The 18,764-nt window shown below is 40.7% G+C and overlaps 2 protein-coding genes across 2 annotated transcripts; both read left to right on the forward strand.

Moving 5' to 3' along the window:
• The first annotated feature begins 2,728 nt into the window (after positions 1-2,728).
• On the forward strand, positions 2,729-10,054 carry hsp90aa1.1 (heat shock protein 90, alpha (cytosolic), class A member 1, tandem duplicate 1). Its single transcript, XM_061241355.1, has 11 exons — positions 2,729-2,873; positions 3,956-4,105; positions 4,803-5,169; positions 5,402-5,535; positions 5,634-5,942; positions 7,657-7,822; positions 7,931-8,121; positions 8,235-8,382; positions 8,490-8,758; positions 8,977-9,310; positions 9,637-10,054. Exons 2-11 carry the CDS (start codon positions 3,956-3,958, stop codon positions 9,744-9,746), a joined length of 2,178 nt encoding a protein of 725 aa, XP_061097339.1. The 5' UTR covers positions 2,729-2,873; the 3' UTR covers positions 9,747-10,054.
• Positions 10,055-10,415: 361 nt separating this feature from the next.
• Positions 10,416-17,557, forward strand: LOC133128092 (heat shock protein HSP 90-alpha). Its single transcript, XM_061241354.1, has 11 exons — positions 10,416-10,623; positions 12,485-12,634; positions 12,856-13,222; positions 13,541-13,674; positions 13,767-14,090; positions 14,377-14,542; positions 14,811-15,001; positions 15,549-15,696; positions 16,130-16,398; positions 16,633-16,966; positions 17,114-17,557. Exons 2-11 carry the CDS (start codon positions 12,485-12,487, stop codon positions 17,221-17,223), a joined length of 2,193 nt encoding a protein of 730 aa, XP_061097338.1. The 5' UTR covers positions 10,416-10,623; the 3' UTR covers positions 17,224-17,557.
• Positions 17,558-18,764: the final 1,207 nt, after the last annotated feature.

Raw genomic sequence — 18,764 nt, forward strand, 5'->3', positions numbered from 1 at the left:
CCGTTTTCAGAGCTTACCCAGCACAAATCAGGGGAGCAGTCCTTCTTCCACCTGGCTGAGTGGAAGGTTCCTTGTTGTTTGGGGTCATACATTGGGGCAAGGTCATTTCTGGATGCCCATTCTGCCAATGCCTCCCCATCGCTATCCACTGCTGGGTAGCCCCAGTCAGGGTGATGGCTGTTAAATTCGCCCACATAGATGGCAGGGTGAGGGAGGAAGGGTAGGAGTTCTTGGTCCCAGTTGGTGCTGGGTGGCTTATAGACGTTGGTGATGTGAAAACCTGCAATGCTTATTGAGTCAGAGAAGGTCATTGTATTCTGTGAGGTGTATAACACAACAGGTCAAAGACTCCAATGGAGTAATGGCCCGCTTCTTCAGTGCTGATGTGGGTTTGGATAAAGGTGCTATATAAATGGCAACCATTTACCATTTATTATTGCCCATATAGTGCTAATTGGTATGTTTAACTGTTTATGTATTGACAGTTGACAGAAGTATTGACAGTTCTTCTTCTTCGCTCTTCCTATGGTGATAGATGACAAAAAATCAGATTCAATTACGTAAAATATTATTACCAATTTAACTTTGTTTAATTTTATTTACAATAACTGATAGGAGTGGCAATGATTTTGACACCTATGGCTTTCAGAAATTAGATTACTTAATAAAAAACTGAAATGTGTTGAAATAAATGGATATAGCATTCCTACACATTTGAACATAACAATTATTAATACAGATTATTATATGTTGATTACATTGCATTACATTACCTTAATGGCATTTGGCAGACGCTCTTATCCAGAGCGACGTACAACAAAGTGCAAAGTGCATACTCATAACCAGGGATAAGTGTGCTGATTATTATATATGCAGCCTTTTTTCTTAAATTTTTATCAAGGTGCAAATAAATCTGGAGCTGATTGTATTCCCAAGGTTCAGGTCAGCAGATTGTGACAGTCAACTCATTTCCATTTTAATACTTTCTCTCATTTGTTTGACAACATTTTTGAACAACAATGTTCATTTTTGAGAACAGTTCACACAAGACACTTATGTATTATCCTGACAAGCCAAGGCATTTGTGAAATGTCGGCTAATCATTTTCAGAAGGCTGTAATTGCATACATCCATCAAACAAATTTATTACCATTGTAACATGTAGCACAAACAAACACACAAATCACCACCACACATCACCCCAGCTGAAAAAACAGGAGAAAAACAGGTGTCCCTTGATATGGTCTCGTAAAAAAAAAAAAAAAAAGGAAGCCTAAAAAATACTATTGTTAACTAGGCTCTAGGCCACATTGTAGATAGTACCCAATAGAATGAAACAGGGTGGATCTTACTGCATCTTTATTGAGACCTGATGTACAATATGACTGTAATCGGTGACTGCAAATGTACAAAAGTTCACATTTGTAGTCATTTAATCCTTGTTATGAAAATAAAATGTATTCAATTAAAGTTAACAAGGAGGGGCTGCTGGGTATTTTAAGGCAGTGGTTCAGTGCATGAATGGGCTCCACAGTCTGATTCTGAATCTGTAACCGAGTGGTCAAGGTACATGACTGAGACCCACAAGGTTGGTGGTTTGATTCCTGGTGTAGATACTGTAGTACCAAATAAGATACTGCTGTTGGGCCCTTGAGCAAGGCCCTTAACCCCATATTGCTCCAGGGGGGATTTGCCTAATACACGGTAATTATAAGTCGCTTTGGATAAAAGCATAAGCTAAATAACATGTAATGAATTGAGCCGATTTGTTTTCAAGAATTTGGCACCATCGTGTGGGCAGAGTGAGAATGACAACTGCGAGAGAATTGACACCCCTTCCAGCACATTCTCGTAAATGAAGACCTCTCGAGTGAGGCCCTGTTAAATTCAGTTGGTGAAGTCATTGTAACTGTATGAATATTACAATGATGGTAACATGTGTTGGAGATGTGTTGTTTAGAAGGTTTAAAGATTAAATGATTAAAGAAGAAATAAATCAAACCTGTCTTCAAGTCGTCTACTTTAAGTTAAATCAACATCTTCTCTGTATCTAAACCGTCACCTCAGAAGCCACACGTGTTAAGCAGTGTGTGAAATTGCACTCAATTTGAATATTTTTCTGTGTTCAGTTTGAAAAATAATATTATACATTTTTCCATTGCTAGCATTAGCCAAAATAATTAAAAAGGGATAGATTTGGCTCTTGTGCTCTATGATCCTCAGTATTCTCACCTAACCTACAGCAGACATGTGTTGCATGGAATGTGCATCCTGTATTACATAAACAATATAACTGTAGTAAAAAGAACTATGAAAGATTGAATTAGACCAAATAAGTGTGGATCTAAGGAGATATGATTTTGATATACATATATGACATTTTCAGCAGATATGCACATATGACATTTTCACACATAAACACAGAAACAGGGACAAAAGAAAACCTAAATGCATTTATCTTTAAGAGGCCTGTCACACTGAAGTGTGTTCGGTAGGTTTGCAGGGCCATGTGGCGCAAGTCCTCACGCATGGCCATGAGGTTGTCAGAGAACGAGACAGGACAACCAGAAGGGGGGTATGGTTGGGGTGGGGGGGTCCAACAGTGATTGGCAGGCCTGTCTGTGACTCCACTGCCCTAAAAGGACCAACTCTGGCAGCTGCGTACACACCCCCCAGCTTCAGTTTCTTTCTTTAGGCCTCCCCCTCTGCAGAGAGCATACCTTCTGGAACTTTCTCAATGAATTCTTCCTGATAGCCACCGCAACTATAAAAAGACAAGATCCGCATTCGGTGCCCTCAGAAAACTCGAGGAACCTTGAGCTGCATCAGGAGAAGAATCATTGTGGAGAACCCATTTCAGCGCATTGAGCAAGGTGAGCATGATACAGCATGGCTGCCATGGTTTGCTCACAGCTAATATGGTTGCTAGCAGAGGCTAACAGTCAACACACAGAGTAATGGGTTTTTATATATATGGAATAATAAAATTGCGGCCAGTGTCATATTGGCTGTCATTCATGGCCAAAGCTTAGGCCTGCTTGCTAATTACAGAATGCAAACCTTTGTATCGGTTATTAATGATTATTTTTTATGTACTTGTAGCAATTCGGTTTATGTAAAATTAAGCATTGCTGACACATGAGATGTTGAGTTCAAATTATTTCAGTAATTTAAGTGTTCATTTGGGTGGTATGGGGTGGTTCTCCTCATAAGAGTGAGGTTGGTAGCAGACTGAAGCTCTACTGCAAGGCATAACCGGGGAGCATGTGCACTTCTCTCGAACGTTCCCTCTGAGCAGCACGTGTAGTCAGCTCAAAGAGCTTCCAGAGACATTGAGATAAAGTTCATAATAAATTATCCTAAGTATTTTGAGATAAAAGGCAGAGTTATATTTAAAGCAAAAAAAGCTAATTGGTACATTTCAGTTTTCTATACTCTTACAATATGGTGGAAAGATACTTGTCACTGTAAAAAGCAATGACATTTACTTTTAAATGACCTGTTTATGACAAGTAAATATGAGGTGTGCTTCCCCTCTTGCCAATAATGGAATGGTGTCATTGAAAATCTCCTTAAATTTGGGAAAGGGCCATATTTTTTCTATGAAGAAAAAAAAAATCAGGCCAGAAGCATGGGCAGCCCAGTGGATGGGTGGTGGGTTGGCGGGGGGGGGTAGGTGCTATGACGTCGTTGGTGCAGCTGTTCACACTGAAAGGGGACTGAAAACAACACCCCCAGCTACCAGCCTTTGACTGACAGCTGTGGCATCTGCAGTCACTGCACTATGGTTGACAGCATCATTTTTACTGTGCTTACAAATGACAACTCAATTTAAATTGAAGAACCACAAATGGGGCCCAAAATATGAATTCCATTGATTAAAAGGAAGAAACAATAGGAAAGATGTATTAGCATGGAGCTGTGGGGAACTAATGCCTGTAACTTTTCATTCCAGATGCCAGAGAAAGTTAGCCAGCACATGGAGGAGGAGGTGGAGACTTTTGCCTTTCAGGCAGAGATCGCCCAGCTGATGTCCCTGATCATCAACACCTTTTACTCCAACAAAGAGATCTTCCTTCGAGAGCTCATCTCTAATTCCTCAGATGTGAGTTTCCTTTAAGTCATGGATACTCAAATCTGGCCCTCAAATCCAAATCTGGCCCTGGTTTTCTTTTCTCCCATGCACTCAGTGTGACCGATTGGTCAGACTGGGAGGGAGGAAAACCAGCTCTCAGCCCTCATGGATGGTGATTTTGGGCAACATGGCTGTAGGTAGTCCAAATTCCTTCAATAATGGATCACCTGATCATTTTTTCTAACAATATAACATGTTGGCACCAAAAGATAACTAATTTCATGAAATTGGTAATAAGACATATACATAAAACAATCTTTTATAATATATATACACAAAGACTCTTAATTGACATATATTTCAACAAGACAAATATTTCAGGAAAATATGGGGTAAAATAATATATGAGTCTGCATACTGTATGTTTAGTGACATCTTGATGAAGTCTGATGAAGGGCCATTAGGCTCGAAACATTACTTTTTGGTGTTTGGTGTTAATAAATTCTCATTACTTGGAAGCATATACAGTGTGGGGACTCTTCCGCTTTACTCAGTCCATTTTTCAGTTCATTACCTGAGTTTACAGATGTGTGTGTACTTTCTGTGCTTCATAACATCATTAATGAAAAATTTATACTACTACTACTAATAATAATAATAATTACTAATAATAATAATAATAATAATAATAATAATAATAATATGCACTTGTTTTCTCTTTTCATAGGCTCTGGACAAGATAAGATATGAGAGCCTGACCGACCCCAGCAAACTTGAGTCTAATAAGCAGATGAAGATCGATGTAATTCCCGATCTGGTCAACCGCACCCTGACTCTCACTGATACTGGTATTGGGATGACCAAGGCTGACCTGATCAACAACCTGGGCACCATTGCTAAGTCCGGCACCAAGGCCTTCATGGAGGCTCTGCAGGCCGGTGCAGACATCTCCATGATTGGTCAGTTCGGCGTGGGTTTCTACTCCGCCTACCTGGTGGCCGAGCGGGTGACCGTCATCACCAAACACAACGATGACGAGCAGTATGTGTGGGAGTCTGCAGCTGGTGGCTCTTTCACCGTTAAACCCGACACTGGTAAGCAACCAAAGAGATATGAAATGAAAAATGAAAATGTGTGCCTTACTGCATATTGAGGGTTCCTGCTTATAGATGCTAAAACGTCATAGAAACTAACAACAAGAAATGATGTGCTGTGTATTCAAACTGCCTGATTTATTCGCAGAGTAGTACAGTATTATTACTGGGTCTATATTTGAGCATACTGCAATCAAGTTCAGTAATAGCCTGTCTTTGCTGTGCTTTGCAGGCGAGTCTATTGGTCGTGGCACAAAAGTCATCCTGCACCTCAAGGAGGACCAGTCGGAGTATGTTGAGGAGAAACGAATCAAAGAGGTTGTGAAGAAACACTCCCAGTTTATCGGCTACCCCATCACCCTCTATGTAAGTTCGGAGAGAATGCTCTCATTGGCAGCTGATAACGTGTGAGTAGGTCTCAAACTGAGTTTTTATGAAACTGCTTCTTCTCTGTGACTTGTCAGGTGGAGAAACAGCGGGAGAAGGAGGTTGACTTAGAAGAAGGGGAGAAAGAAGAGGAGGCGGAGAAGGATGCAGCGACCGCAGACAAGGACAAGCCCCAGATTGAGGATGTGGGATCTGACGAGGATGAGGACACAAAAGAGAACAAAAACAAAAGGAAGAAGAAGGTCAAGGAGAAGTACATTGACGCCCAGGAGCTGAACAAAACCAAGCCTATCTGGACCCGCAACCCCGATGACATTACCAATGCGGAGTACGGCGAGTTCTACAAGAGTCTCACCAATGACTGGGAGGACCACCTGGCTGTGAAGGTGAGGTTAAACTTTAAGATGCAGCCCATAGGGTGATTACCATGAGGGATCCGGATGATTTCAGAGCCCCTGATATCCTGTCATTTCTCTGTTGCATGTGACCTTTTTTTATCTGAAATGTTATCTGAAAGGTCACTCCAGTCAAAAGCTGACTGTTGTTCAGACCCAGGCTATGATTACATAATCATAATCAAAATCCAGTGGTTAGTGGAAGTACCATAACTCTGGGTGTGAACACAGAGTCAAATAATTGGCTCCTGGGCAATTTTGGAAAACTTGAATGTTTCCTAGAAATTCAAATTCCATTAACCGTTCAGGAGGGTGCGGCTAGAGATATTGCCTCCAGCCATGGAGTCGCCACGCCTAACCTATAAATTCAAGACATGCAAAAATCGGTCTCTCTGTACCCTCTATCTGCCCCAAGGGGCCAAGATGGGGCTTCGTTTTTTGAAGATCACTACCTGGTCTTGGTGAGAGATATTGCTCTCCAGTGCCTGTGTGGCTGGCTCCAGTATTTCAGCCACCCAATTCATTATAAGTCCAATGCAGTCAAAATACAAAGTATTTTTTCCCATAAGAACATGTAGTTTCACTGTGTCTGGACCCGGTCTGGATTTTGTGACCATATAAAGGGCCCCCCTTTTCCAAACAGCGCAGTCTCTGGCTCCATGTTGTTAAACATGCTGCAAAAAGCTGCACCACCATGGTTTCAAAATGCTTTTCATAAGCCCATGGAATGTCAATGGGTGACATCACAGTCATTTAGTCAATTGTTTTAGTCTATGATCTGACCACATCAGATCATAAGTCCACACCATTGCACACATAGACTGAATTCAGTTTAGTGCGATAGGAGGTACGTTTCTTTCATAATATGAACAGACTGCTGTTTCTTCAGTCAAGGGAGGCAAGTTGCTACAAAACATGTAGTTAAAAAGAACAAGGATAACGTGTTAATATGTTAATTTCATTTTATTTATTTACATGTGATGTGCCTAATCAGATTACCTGTGACCTAGACACAAACTAACAAGCTTTTGTGGTCCCAAGATGGGTTTATACTGGAAATTCTCTGTTCACACGTCACCTAGCAATGTCTTTTCTGTCGGCCTGTAATGACTGACATCACCTACAGTATGTATTACCACCCTTATCATCCTATCCTAGGAAAATCCTACTTTTTATTTATTTTCTTTCTGTGAAATTTCAACCTCTTTTTTCAGTTTCTGAGAAAAAAGTTTTTGCAACAAGTTTGCCGTCACTGCTCTGTGACCTGTGCCCAATATTTTAAAATACCCAGACTTATTCATAACTGCTGCAATTTTATGACGAACTGCATGGACCTGTGATAAAAAAAACAGCATACAGTGCCCTCCAAATGTATGGTGCCCAACAGTGGCTTGGTTCTGTTTCAAGACTTTCCAAACTGCTGTACTTGATATACCCAGTTTCTGTCCTGTCCTTCTCAATGAATTATTCTGTTCTCTCAGCTTACCGATGAGTTGTTTTTCAGCCATAGTTAGTTTTCTGATCTTTCTGTTCTTCATCGTGACACTGTATTGCCTATTCCAAAGTCTTGATCATAACAGTGTTTCAGTTCTGGGGAAGAAAAAGGAGGAAAAAGAGGCAATGGATACCATGGAGGTCTACAAATGAATATGTGTGGAATATGGCCTCTGACTAGTTGTAACATCAATACCTCTCTCACCTACAGCACTTTTCTGTGGAGGGCCAGTTGGAGTTCCGTGCATTGCTCTTTGTTCCCAGGAGGGCCTCCTTTGACCTGTTTGAGAGCAAGAAGAGAAGGAACAACATAAAGCTCTATGTGCGCAGAGTCTTCATTATGGACAATTGCGAGGAGCTGATGCCTGAATATTTGAGTGCGTAACTCAATCTTCTATTTTTTACATTTTTTACGGCTGTTTCTGCCCAGGCCATAACCTTTAAAAAAAGAAACCTTGCTGACAATTTTCCATGTATTTCAACAGACTTTATCAAGGGTGTGGTAGACTCTGAGGACCTTCCCCTGAACATCTCCCGAGAGATGCTGCAGCAGAGCAAGATCCTGAAGGTGATCCGTAAAAACCTGGTGAAGAAATGCATGGAACTCTTCACTGAACTGTCTGAGGACAAGGACAACTACAAGAAGTACTATGAGCAGTTCTCCAAGAACATCAAGGTGAGCAATCCATTCAGTCACATCCTTCTGTTTCAATATACTGCAAGTACTCTCTTTCCCCCAACAATGGTCTGAAAGTTTCAATTTATCTTATAATTAATGTTTTCCTTCAGCTGGGCATTCACGAGGACTCTCAGAATCGTAAAAAGCTATCAGAACTTCTCCGCTACTACACTTCCTCTTCTTCAGATGAAATGGTTTCTCTGAAGGACTATGTTTCTCGAATGAAGGACAACCAGAAACACATCTACTACATAACCGGTGAGTGCTTTTATGGAAATGTAATCCCATTTGTATTTGTAATTATAAATGGTGAAAGGCTTGCAGCTTGGACAAACTAACAAGGCTGATTATTTTTCCACCCACAGGAGAGACAAAGGAGCAGGTGGCCAACTCAGCCTTTGTGGAGCGTCTGAGGAAAGCAGGCTTGGAGGTGATATACATGATCGAGCCCATCGATGAATACTGCGTCCAGCAGCTGAAGGAGTTTGATGGGAAGAACCTGGTGTCTGTGACTAAAGAAGGCTTGGAGCTTCCTGAGGATGATGAAGAGAAGAAAAGGCAAGATGAGCTTAAGACTAAGTTCGAGAACCTGTGCAAGATCATGAAGGACATCCTAGACAAGAAGATTGAGAAGGTATTGTACAAGTGCTTAACTTTTTTGTTTCAAAATCGTTGAGGGTGGATTGCAGTGGAATTTTATATTGAAAATGTAGTATTAGAGAGACACCCAAAGAACGGCATTCTATTTTTTCTCAAACCCGGTGAAAACTACCCCCTTAGCATAGAAGAATGACAAAATCATCATGTTTGATAAATTTGTTTTTCTCTTTCTTCTTCTTTTGCTGCTTCCAGGTCACAGTCTCAAATCGCTTGGTTTCCTCTCCCTGCTGCATTGTGACCAGCACCTATGGCTGGACAGCCAACATGGAGAGGATTATGAAGTCTCAAGCACTCAGAGATAATTCCACCATGGGCTATATGACTGCCAAGAAGCACTTGGAGATCAACCCCCAACATCCCATCGTGGAGATGCTCAGGGTGAAGGCAGAAGCTGACAAGAATGACAAAGCAGTTAAGGACCTTGTCATCCTGCTATTTGAAACTGCTCTGCTGTCCTCTGGTTTCACGTTGGAAGACCCCCAGACACATGCTAACCGCATCTACAGGATGATTAAGCTTGGCCTGGGTAAGTCTCCTCATTTGAATTTTTAAAAAGTACAAAAAAAAAACCTAAATAATAAAAATGAAGATTTTATTTTCTGTGTCATAAAGTAGTCTTGTGAGTCCTCATAAGCTGTGGTTGATGTAGAAACATACAATGGGATTGATATGGGATGTAAGAAATAGAAAATAAATTACTTCCATCAGTTTTGAATAAAGTTATTCATTGCCATTGCTATTTTGCGGGAATATTGCCGGTGTAACTGCTAACTGAAGATAAAAAACCTGTACGGACCAGAAAAATGTGAGTACTCACATTTGGTTTTAATGACATTGCCTTTTTCTGCTTAGGAATTGATGATGATGATGCAGTTGTGGAGGACATTATCCAGCCCACTGAAGATGACATGCCAATTTTGGAGGGTGATGATGACACATCACGAATGGAAGAAGTTGATTGAAAGCACCTTTAATGTTTTGTTTTTTTATATAGTTTTTTTTAGGACATTTTTTTCTGTCAACCCCAAAAGGACTAATACAGATAATGTGGAGATAATTGTTTTATCATATTTGTTGCCTTTGCGCCTGTGTTCAAATATGTTGCTGTTTTACCCCTCAGCAACTTTGCGACATAAGATGCCAGAAGCAATAAATTGCAACTTTGATAGAGAAGTGACTTGTTTGTGACAAGACTTTTATAAATTGTGAATCATTTTCTAAATATGTTATAAATATTTCTAATAAATTTCTCATTTAAATAGTTTTAAAATGTTGTTTGTCCTGAATCAATTGTGGGGTTTTTTCATTTGGGAATCATACAACACAACGCAAAACGAAATCTTCTGCTTAAACTCGTGGAAGTATTTCTGAAGTGCAAATTCAGCTAGGAGGCAGTCTGCACATGGAAGGTTCAAGAAACGTGAATAGTTTCTTTCGATTTGCATGAACAGAACAGTGCTCGTAATTTCGAGAAATACATCGCCTTGCTTTAAATTACATAGGAGAGGACGATGACTGAATCCAGTGTTAACCCCACCCCTGACCCACCCTTCTCCACCAGTCCTGAATGCCGTTATGCTACCGACGCGTCATGATTGACATTCCAACCGCCGTGTGTAGAACTAGGATGCTTCGAGACGTTTCTAGAAGCTGTGGGAATGTTTCTCGAACCATCTGAAGCATTATAAAGCAACCACGAGGCATTCAGACGGTGGGTTATCATCCCTGCATTTGCCGGGAAGGAGGCATCGGTATCCGTAGTAGACATCATCATACAGGCGGTGTCATCGGTTTTTAAGATTGTCTATTACATATCAAACGTAAAAGGGAACATACGAGGTAAGTAGTTTGCAAGCTTCTTCACTGAAATCCACGAAATTAAGTTATTATTAGCCAGTGTAAGCCAATAGTGCAAATGCTAGTGATGGCCAGTTAACGTTAGTTCAGCTAACTAACATAAGTTCATGTTAATGTAATTTCACATAATATTAGATAGCTAAACATAAGATGGCTCAAATGAATGAAATCTAAATATGTAATTCAAGTTAACTTGGAGAATATACATTTGTCTGAACCCATCTTTTCAGTGTTGGCTAGCTGGTTAACTTCAGTCTCGAAATGAATTAATATTCTAACGTTAGCCAACGTTAAACTAATTTAAGCACGTTAAAACGTTATCGTTTGTAAATGAATTTAACTAGTTAGCTATATTAGCTAATGTGAGATATCTAACGCTAGATCTCTTAATCTTCGGGAATTCTCTTAATTCCGATTAGTACAAGATGACAGTTAACGTTAGCTAACGTAATCTGGTTTACAGTACGAAACTGTCACCTTGCTGACGTTCGCTATTTTAATAAATGCAGATAACGTTAGCTAGCTAGTTGGTATGTATGTGATGTTATATTTCAGAACTGATTAGCTAATTTACTGCATTCTGAAGATTTTCCCGGGTGACTGAATTCGACATTAACATTAGATCATAGCTAGATTCAGTTTTCTTGCATGCTTGTCTCTTCTGAGATACGCGATACGAGCCGACTGCATGACGTTTATAACGTCAGGGATTGCCTTCTAACGGTAGTCCGCTTTCACACTTAAAACCAAAAATACTGCCGTATTAATTTCAGTGGACACCCATTTTTGGAGATTAGCAAACGTTAGTAATTTCTAGAAGCTTGCTATGGTCCATTTTACTCGGTAGGTGGCGTCATCTTGTTGCAAGAGCATGCAGACGTGTTTGCTACTCCAATGTATAACCGAATTTCCAGAAGAATCCGTGCACGTGCATAGCATCTAAGCGCGAAATTGTTGAACAAAATTTATTCAAATGATACTGTCCGACGTTTAAAAAATATTTAGCGTGAAGGTGCGCATATTGCATTTTCTCCCATGTATTCTACCTATTTCGATGTCTCATTCGCTTGTTCGTTAAGAATTGAAATCTCCAGAATAAGTCATTACCAGCGTTTTTTTTTTCATTCACATTCCTGCCAACTTCGAAAGACGAACCGAATGAGATTTTTAAACAGTGGATGGTAACATTGTTTAGTACATTACTAAATTATTTTTTATCTGACTGAGTGGAAATTCTTTGCCTCATCCCCAACTGTATAACGAAGTGAAGGAAACTAAAGTAAATAAATGGTTTCACCTACAAACAAGCGTCTTCATTACTTTCAATCTTTGAAGAAATGAAGGGAAACAAGGCTTTTAATTGCTTTGTATATGTTGAGTCAATTTTCACAAAATATCCCAGCGATATGCCAAGGACCAATAATAAAGCATTATGATCAGAATTATTGGAAAACCTGAGTGAAAGTTCCCTCAGTGTCCCTCAAAGGTTCTCATCCAAGTTTTCCCTTGGTAATATCCTCAATTGGAAGGGATTACTGGTCAATATACATTCGGATAACCCAAATCAATGTATTTCTCCAACATATCAATTGTCACTTTCATGAACGTATAAAACATTAACCTCAGAATAATGCAGCTATTTAGCTGCTGACCCACACACAAAACAATATTGCAGGGTTCAGAACTACATGGACTCTGATTTGACTTATTAGGCGTCATTCAAAATCCTCCCACTGAAGTCTGTCATTGTTCTGGTAATTTGTTTTTCATTTGAATATCTGCCATTGAAACAGGTCTCTTCAGAAGTCCTGAGAGTTTACTCTTGTGTTCACCTTCCTTGCAGATGCCTGAAGCACATGACCAGCCAATGGAGGAGGAGGTGGAGACCTTTGCCTTTCAGGCAGAGATCGCCCAGCTGATGTCCCTGATCATCAACACCTTCTACTCTAACAAGGAGATCTTCCTCCGAGAGCTCATCTCAAATTCCTCAGATGTGAGTACATTGTTGGGTGTTGGAATGGTTAGAACAGTAATCAAAGTCAGTGATGTGGTTTGAATGAGTAACAGGCATAGTGCCTTTGTTGCTTTAGTTTACCATAATGATTGATCCAATAGTAATTTTGAGCCTGGATGAAAAAAGCCTTTTTTGGCCACTGCAAGGCCAGTGTTAAGGTGATGCATTTCCTAATAACTCTTTACAATTTTTGCCTTTAGGCTTTGGATAAAATTCGCTATGAGAGTCTCACAGACCCAAGCAAATTGGACTCAGGGAAAGACCTGAAGATTGAGATTATTCCAAACAAAGAGGAGCGCACCCTCACTCTCATTGATACTGGTATTGGAATGACCAAGGCTGACCTGATCAACAACCTGGGCACCATTGCTAAGTCCGGTACCAAGGCCTTCATGGAGGCTCTGCAGGCCGGTGCAGACATCTCCATGATTGGTCAGTTTGGTGTCGGCTTTTACTCCGCCTACCTGGTGGCCGATAGGGTGACAGTCATCACCAAACACAACGATGACGAGCAGTACGCGTGGGAATCATCTGCTGGGGGCTCCTTCACTGTGAGAGTGGACACATGTAAGGACATGCATTTAAATTAACTGAGGAAGTAGGGATGAGATTTCCAAATTTGATGACCAACTTAGTTCTGCATTCAGATGTTTGGTTATCTCGTGAGTACTGGCAAAAAGCAGAAGGATGTTGCATAAGAGACTAATGGTGGTTTCCTACCATATATTTTCCTGCAGTGTTTGATTATTCATGCAGAAATTTTCATTTGATAATGGTAGTGGTTGCACATAATTATCAAAATGATACAGTACACTCCTTGGTAATGTGCATAGTTTCTCAAATTTCTTTACACTAACTCATCCTTCCCAATGCGGTGTCCCACAGCTCAGCCAGCGGTCCGTGGAACCAAGGTGATCCTGCACCTTAAGGAGGACCAAACGGAGTACATTGAAGAACGGAGGGTGAAAGAGATTGTCAAGAAGCATTCTCAGTTCATTGGGTACCCCATCACTCTTCATGTGAGTACTGTTGCTAGTATCACATTTTTGGAAAGTATAGACAATTGATTACAATTCAGTGGTTCTCATATAGCAAATTCTCATCAATGCAGGTAGAGAAGGAACGTGACAAGGAGGTGAGTGACGACGAGGCCGAAGAGGAGGACAAGGAAAAAGACGAGAAGGCGGAGGATGACGAGAATGACGACGATAAGCCAGAGATTGAGGATGTAGGATCCGATGATGATGAGGACCAAGATAAGAGTGGGGACAAGAAGAAGAAGAAGAAAAAGATCAAGGAGAAGTACATTGACCAGGAGGAGCTTAACAAGACCAAGCCCCTCTGGACACGCAACCCTGATGATATCACCAATGACGAATATGGAGAGTTTTACAAGAGTTTGACCAATGACTGGGAGGACCACCTGGCTGTGAAGGTAATTTTTTTTTTTTTTTTTTTTTTTTTTTTTTTTTCATTATTTTTTTTTTTTTTACTTTCAGATGTATGCCATACATCAGAAGTTGCCTTTAGAGGACATTTGGCTTACATTTTTGTTGGTATTTCTTAACGTTGTACCTTCATATATTAGGTTAAATATTGCCAGGGAGTAAGCAATTGTGTATTTCAGGTATCTAACATTTCAAGTTGTGATGGATTGGCAGGACAGTTCTAACATTAGTAGAAATTACATATATGATAATGTGGTTTCTTGTCTTCTGTAGCACTTCTCTGTGGAGGGTCAGCTGGAGTTCAGGGCCCTGCTCTTTGTTCCACGGCGTGCTCCCTTTGATCTCTTTGAGAATAAGAAGAAAAAGAACAACATAAAGCTGTATGTGCGCAGAGTCTTCATCATGGACAACTGTGAAGAGCTCATCCCAGAATACCTCAGTGAGTGTCTTGTTGTTTGTCATTGTGCAGGTTAGAATGTTGATGCGTATTAAATGATACTCTACTGTACCTAAGAAATGGGCATCAGTGGACTACTGTTACTTTGTAGGTATTAAAATGGTCTTGAGGCTGATAAGTGTAGAAACATAAAAGCATACAAAATTGAACATGGAGCCTAACCATGATCTCTTAAAGGAGTTTTATCTTATTCCAATGTTTTTAGACCTCATAAATAATGATAATATCTACAATTGCTGCCCCCTGACAGACTTCATCAAGGGTGTGGTGGACTCTGAGGACCTTCCCCTGAACATCTCCCGAGAGATGCTGCAGCAGAGCAAGATCCTGAAGGTGATCCGTAAAAACCTGGTGAAGAAATGCATGGAGCTCTTCACTGAACTGTCTGAGGACAAGGACAACTACAAGAAGTACTATGAGCAGTTCTCCAAGAACATCAAGGTAAGCATTTCTACAGACGGCGGGCCATCTGGCCAGTCTAATCCGCCAAGGTATCATTCTGCTCGCTAAAACCTGAGCTAAGCAGCTTACAGATAATTCTCCAAAGTTTGGAAGGCAGGTTTCTGTTTGAAAGCTATTGCTTGTGCAAAAATGTCATTGTCTCGGATTGCTGGACAGGTTATTTTAACAAGGCACTATTCTACAACATTGATGGGTCCCAGGCTCTGGTATGAGATCCAGACCATGCTTAAGCTGACTGGCCGGCAACCCCAATGTTGATGCACAGTTGGCTCTAGCATTGCCCAGGGATGGGAGGGTTTCAGTGGCTGAGATGGCAGTGTCTCATAACATACCAGCAAGTCTGTATGCTGCACATGAACCATCTTCCTCTAACTTGTCTTAAGTGAGCCTGACCTGTAACTGTGGTGTGATAAGCTGCTTGCCTGTGCTCCCCTAAATTGATAGCGTAGGTTGGAGCCATGAGCACTAACAAACCCAATTAGGCATTTAAATTGGCAAGGGTGTAAAATTTTCCCACCTTCTACAGCTTGGGATCCATGAGGACTCCCAGAATCGCAAGAAGCTGTCTGAGCTCCTAAGATACTACACCTCCGCCTCTGGTGAGGAGATGGTCTCTCTCAAGGACTACGTCACCCGTATGAAGGACACCCAGAAGCACATTTACTACATCACAGGTAAGGAGTGGCCTCCGACATTGAGAGCAGAGTTTGGGCAGTGCTTTTGCCCGAGAGCCGATATCTGTGCAGATTTTTTTCCCGCCAATCGAGCTGATTCAATTTGTTAATTCGTAGCATACACTGTACACCACTGGTACTGTTGAAGATTAGATTGTAGTGACATTTTTCATGCAAGGACACAGGTCCTCAGCGGTCATTCATGAGCTCATTAAGAAATTTGGCAAATTTCAGAACACAAACTATTAGTCAATTATTATAAAGTTGCTGTGAACTCTATAAATAGATGGAACCATTCCTGCCTACCTGTGACTTAAGACTGTTATATCAGGGGGGAAAAGGGGATAGCTGTTCTGGTGTGTTTAATTGACCCTGCTAATCCTTCCTGAAAGTGAAAACCGCTCTGCTCAAATTCTACCCGCTCATCTTGCAGGTGAGACAAAGGACCAAGTGGCAAACTCAGCCTTTGTGGAGCGCCTGCGTAAGGCTGGCCTAGAAGTCATATACATGATCGAGCCCATCGACGAATACTGTGTCCAGCAGCTGAAGGAGTTTGATGGAAAGAACCTAGTGTCAGTGACCAAGGAAGGCCTGGAGCTGCCAGCTGATGAGGATGAGAAAAAAAGGCAGGAGGAGAAGAAGGCCCAATTTGAGAACCTCTGCAAGATCATGAAGGACATCCTGGAGAAGAAGGTGGAGAAGGCAAGTATCTTATTTTTTTTTCTTATTACCTGTGCCTCCAGCCCAACAGACCTCACAGCTGGTTAGGGCAAAATGTAGCTTTGTTAATTAAGAGTGGAGTTATCAGTCTTGTTTCACTGAGATTTAACAAAGTTCTTCTGTTGCAAACCAGCCAATGTATTTGTTACTCCATTTTCACGGTATAAACTGAATGTGTTCACCTCTGTATTTTATTTATTTTTATTTTTTTTCCAGGTCACAGTCTCCAACCGCCTGGTGTCCTCCCCCTGCTGTATTGTCACCAGCACTTACGGCTGGACTGCCAACATGGAGAGGATCATGAAGGCCCAGGCACTCAGGGACAACTCCACCATGGGTTACATGGCTGCTAAGAAGCACCTGGAGATCAACCCAGACCACCCCATTGTGGAGACACTCAGGCAAAAAGCTGAGGCCGATAAAAACGACAAGTCCGTGAAAGACCTTGTCATCCTGCTCTTCGAGACCGCTCTGCTTTCCTCTGGCTTCACACTGGATGACCCGCAGACACACTCAAATCGCATCTACAGGATGATCAAGCTTGGCCTCGGTGAGTTTTGATTTGAGGGCTTGGACTCAGTTTAAAAAAACAAAGGTAACAAAGAAGCACTAAATTGAATTGTCAGATGGGGGTGACTGATGCTTTCACACAGAGTATTTGAGTATCTCACTGTTGAATCTGACCCCCCCCCCCCAGGTATCGATGAGGAAGACTTATCCACAGAGGAGACCACGGCTGCAACCATTGAGGACATGCCCCCACTGGAGGGGGAAGACGATACATCAAGGATGGAGGAAGTAGACTAAAAGAACGTCTAACTTAAAATGCAGAATTCAGACTGGTTCTGTAAATAATTGCAGGGTTGACTCTGAGTATTGTTAAAAGTTTGGAATGCACGTTTTCCTTGTGACCCCCTGTTTCCAACGGTTCTGAAGGTTGACTAACTGCCCCATTCCTTGGCTGTGGGTGCAAGTGAACCCAGACAGCATCTCATTCCTAATTTTATTTTTGTATTGATACTTTTTGTTCGGCTCTTCCCTTTTGTATTTATCATTCCATGTCATAGTTAAAGCACTGTGTATATATTGATTAAAAATGTGGGTACAAACTAAATAAAAGTTTACTCTTTCAGCCTACAAAGATATGTCTTCCTTTGTTAAAATGTGATTGTGATCATTTGTTCAAATTACCCATATTCTATAATCTCTTGAATAGCAGTCAATAATTGTCATTTCAATGGGTCCAAAAAGATCTGATGGTAAGAGAATAGACTAGGAAAATATTACTTACCCTGTCTCGGGCTTTACTTCAGTCTTTCAAATGACCACTTAATCAATAGTTAGCTGGCAATGAACCTTCATCGTGTACATATACTTTATGGTTCGACAAAAATATAATTTTAAGTGTTCAGATTACTTCGAATACCAAATGTGTAATGGTCAACGTGATGGCTCATAGTTGGTTCGTAAAATCGTAATCTATGCTTAATTGAAGCACAATTTGATAACGGAATTGGTCCAAAAACGGGACAATGTGCCTTTGGCATAAGCAATCGCCTCAGTCCAGAACACTTTCCCAGAATCTGAAATTGTTTTCCCACGAAAAAAATTTCAGAAATACGATCGCCAGGTGGCGTTGTTGCTTTGTAAAGACATCTACAGTACGGCTGTGAAGTTGTCCAATGCTATAAAACTGGCCAATTTTTATGAATTTGCTTTGCATAAACATTTTGGATTAGCCATTTTAAAAGTGTCACAAATATTCGACACAAGCCATAAAGACACCGAATGTAACTAGATTGGGACACGGACTGCCTTGAAAGTGTATTTTTTAAACGGGAAAGCGATTGAAAGTGTTTTTAAAGGAATTCTTAATTTAGCCTTTTTGTGTCTTTTTTCGTTGTGTATGCTGAATGTCTAATTTATCGTATTCTTTTTTCTTTTCTTTTTTTACGTTATTTGTTATTTCTTAGTTTTTCTTTTCTTTGTAACCAAGCATGAGGACTAATTATTGGATGCTGTTTCCATGGCTTAACCACTTTTAAAGAACGTAGACAGTCAATTGGTCAAAGTTATCAATGGCTGTCATTTGAAATAAAAAGGGATCTGTGTTATGATAATAAGCCGGTATTCAAAGTTTAAATTGCAAAACGTTGATGAGAAGATTACAGTTTGTAATTACAAAACAAAATTCACTTGTTGCATTGTTTGCCGGTCATTGGACATGAGCCATATTTCTACAATTTCCAAGCCTACAGGATATAGTTGAAATGCTCCCATGCCAGAGTAGATTCGATAAAATACCATCTGCCGTCAAAATTGATTAGATAATCTGATTTGACATAAAT

The sequence above is a fragment of the Conger conger genome, chromosome 5 (assembly GCF_963514075.1).
Source record: "Conger conger chromosome 5, fConCon1.1, whole genome shotgun sequence".
NCBI lineage: Eukaryota > Metazoa > Chordata > Actinopteri > Anguilliformes > Congridae > Conger > Conger conger.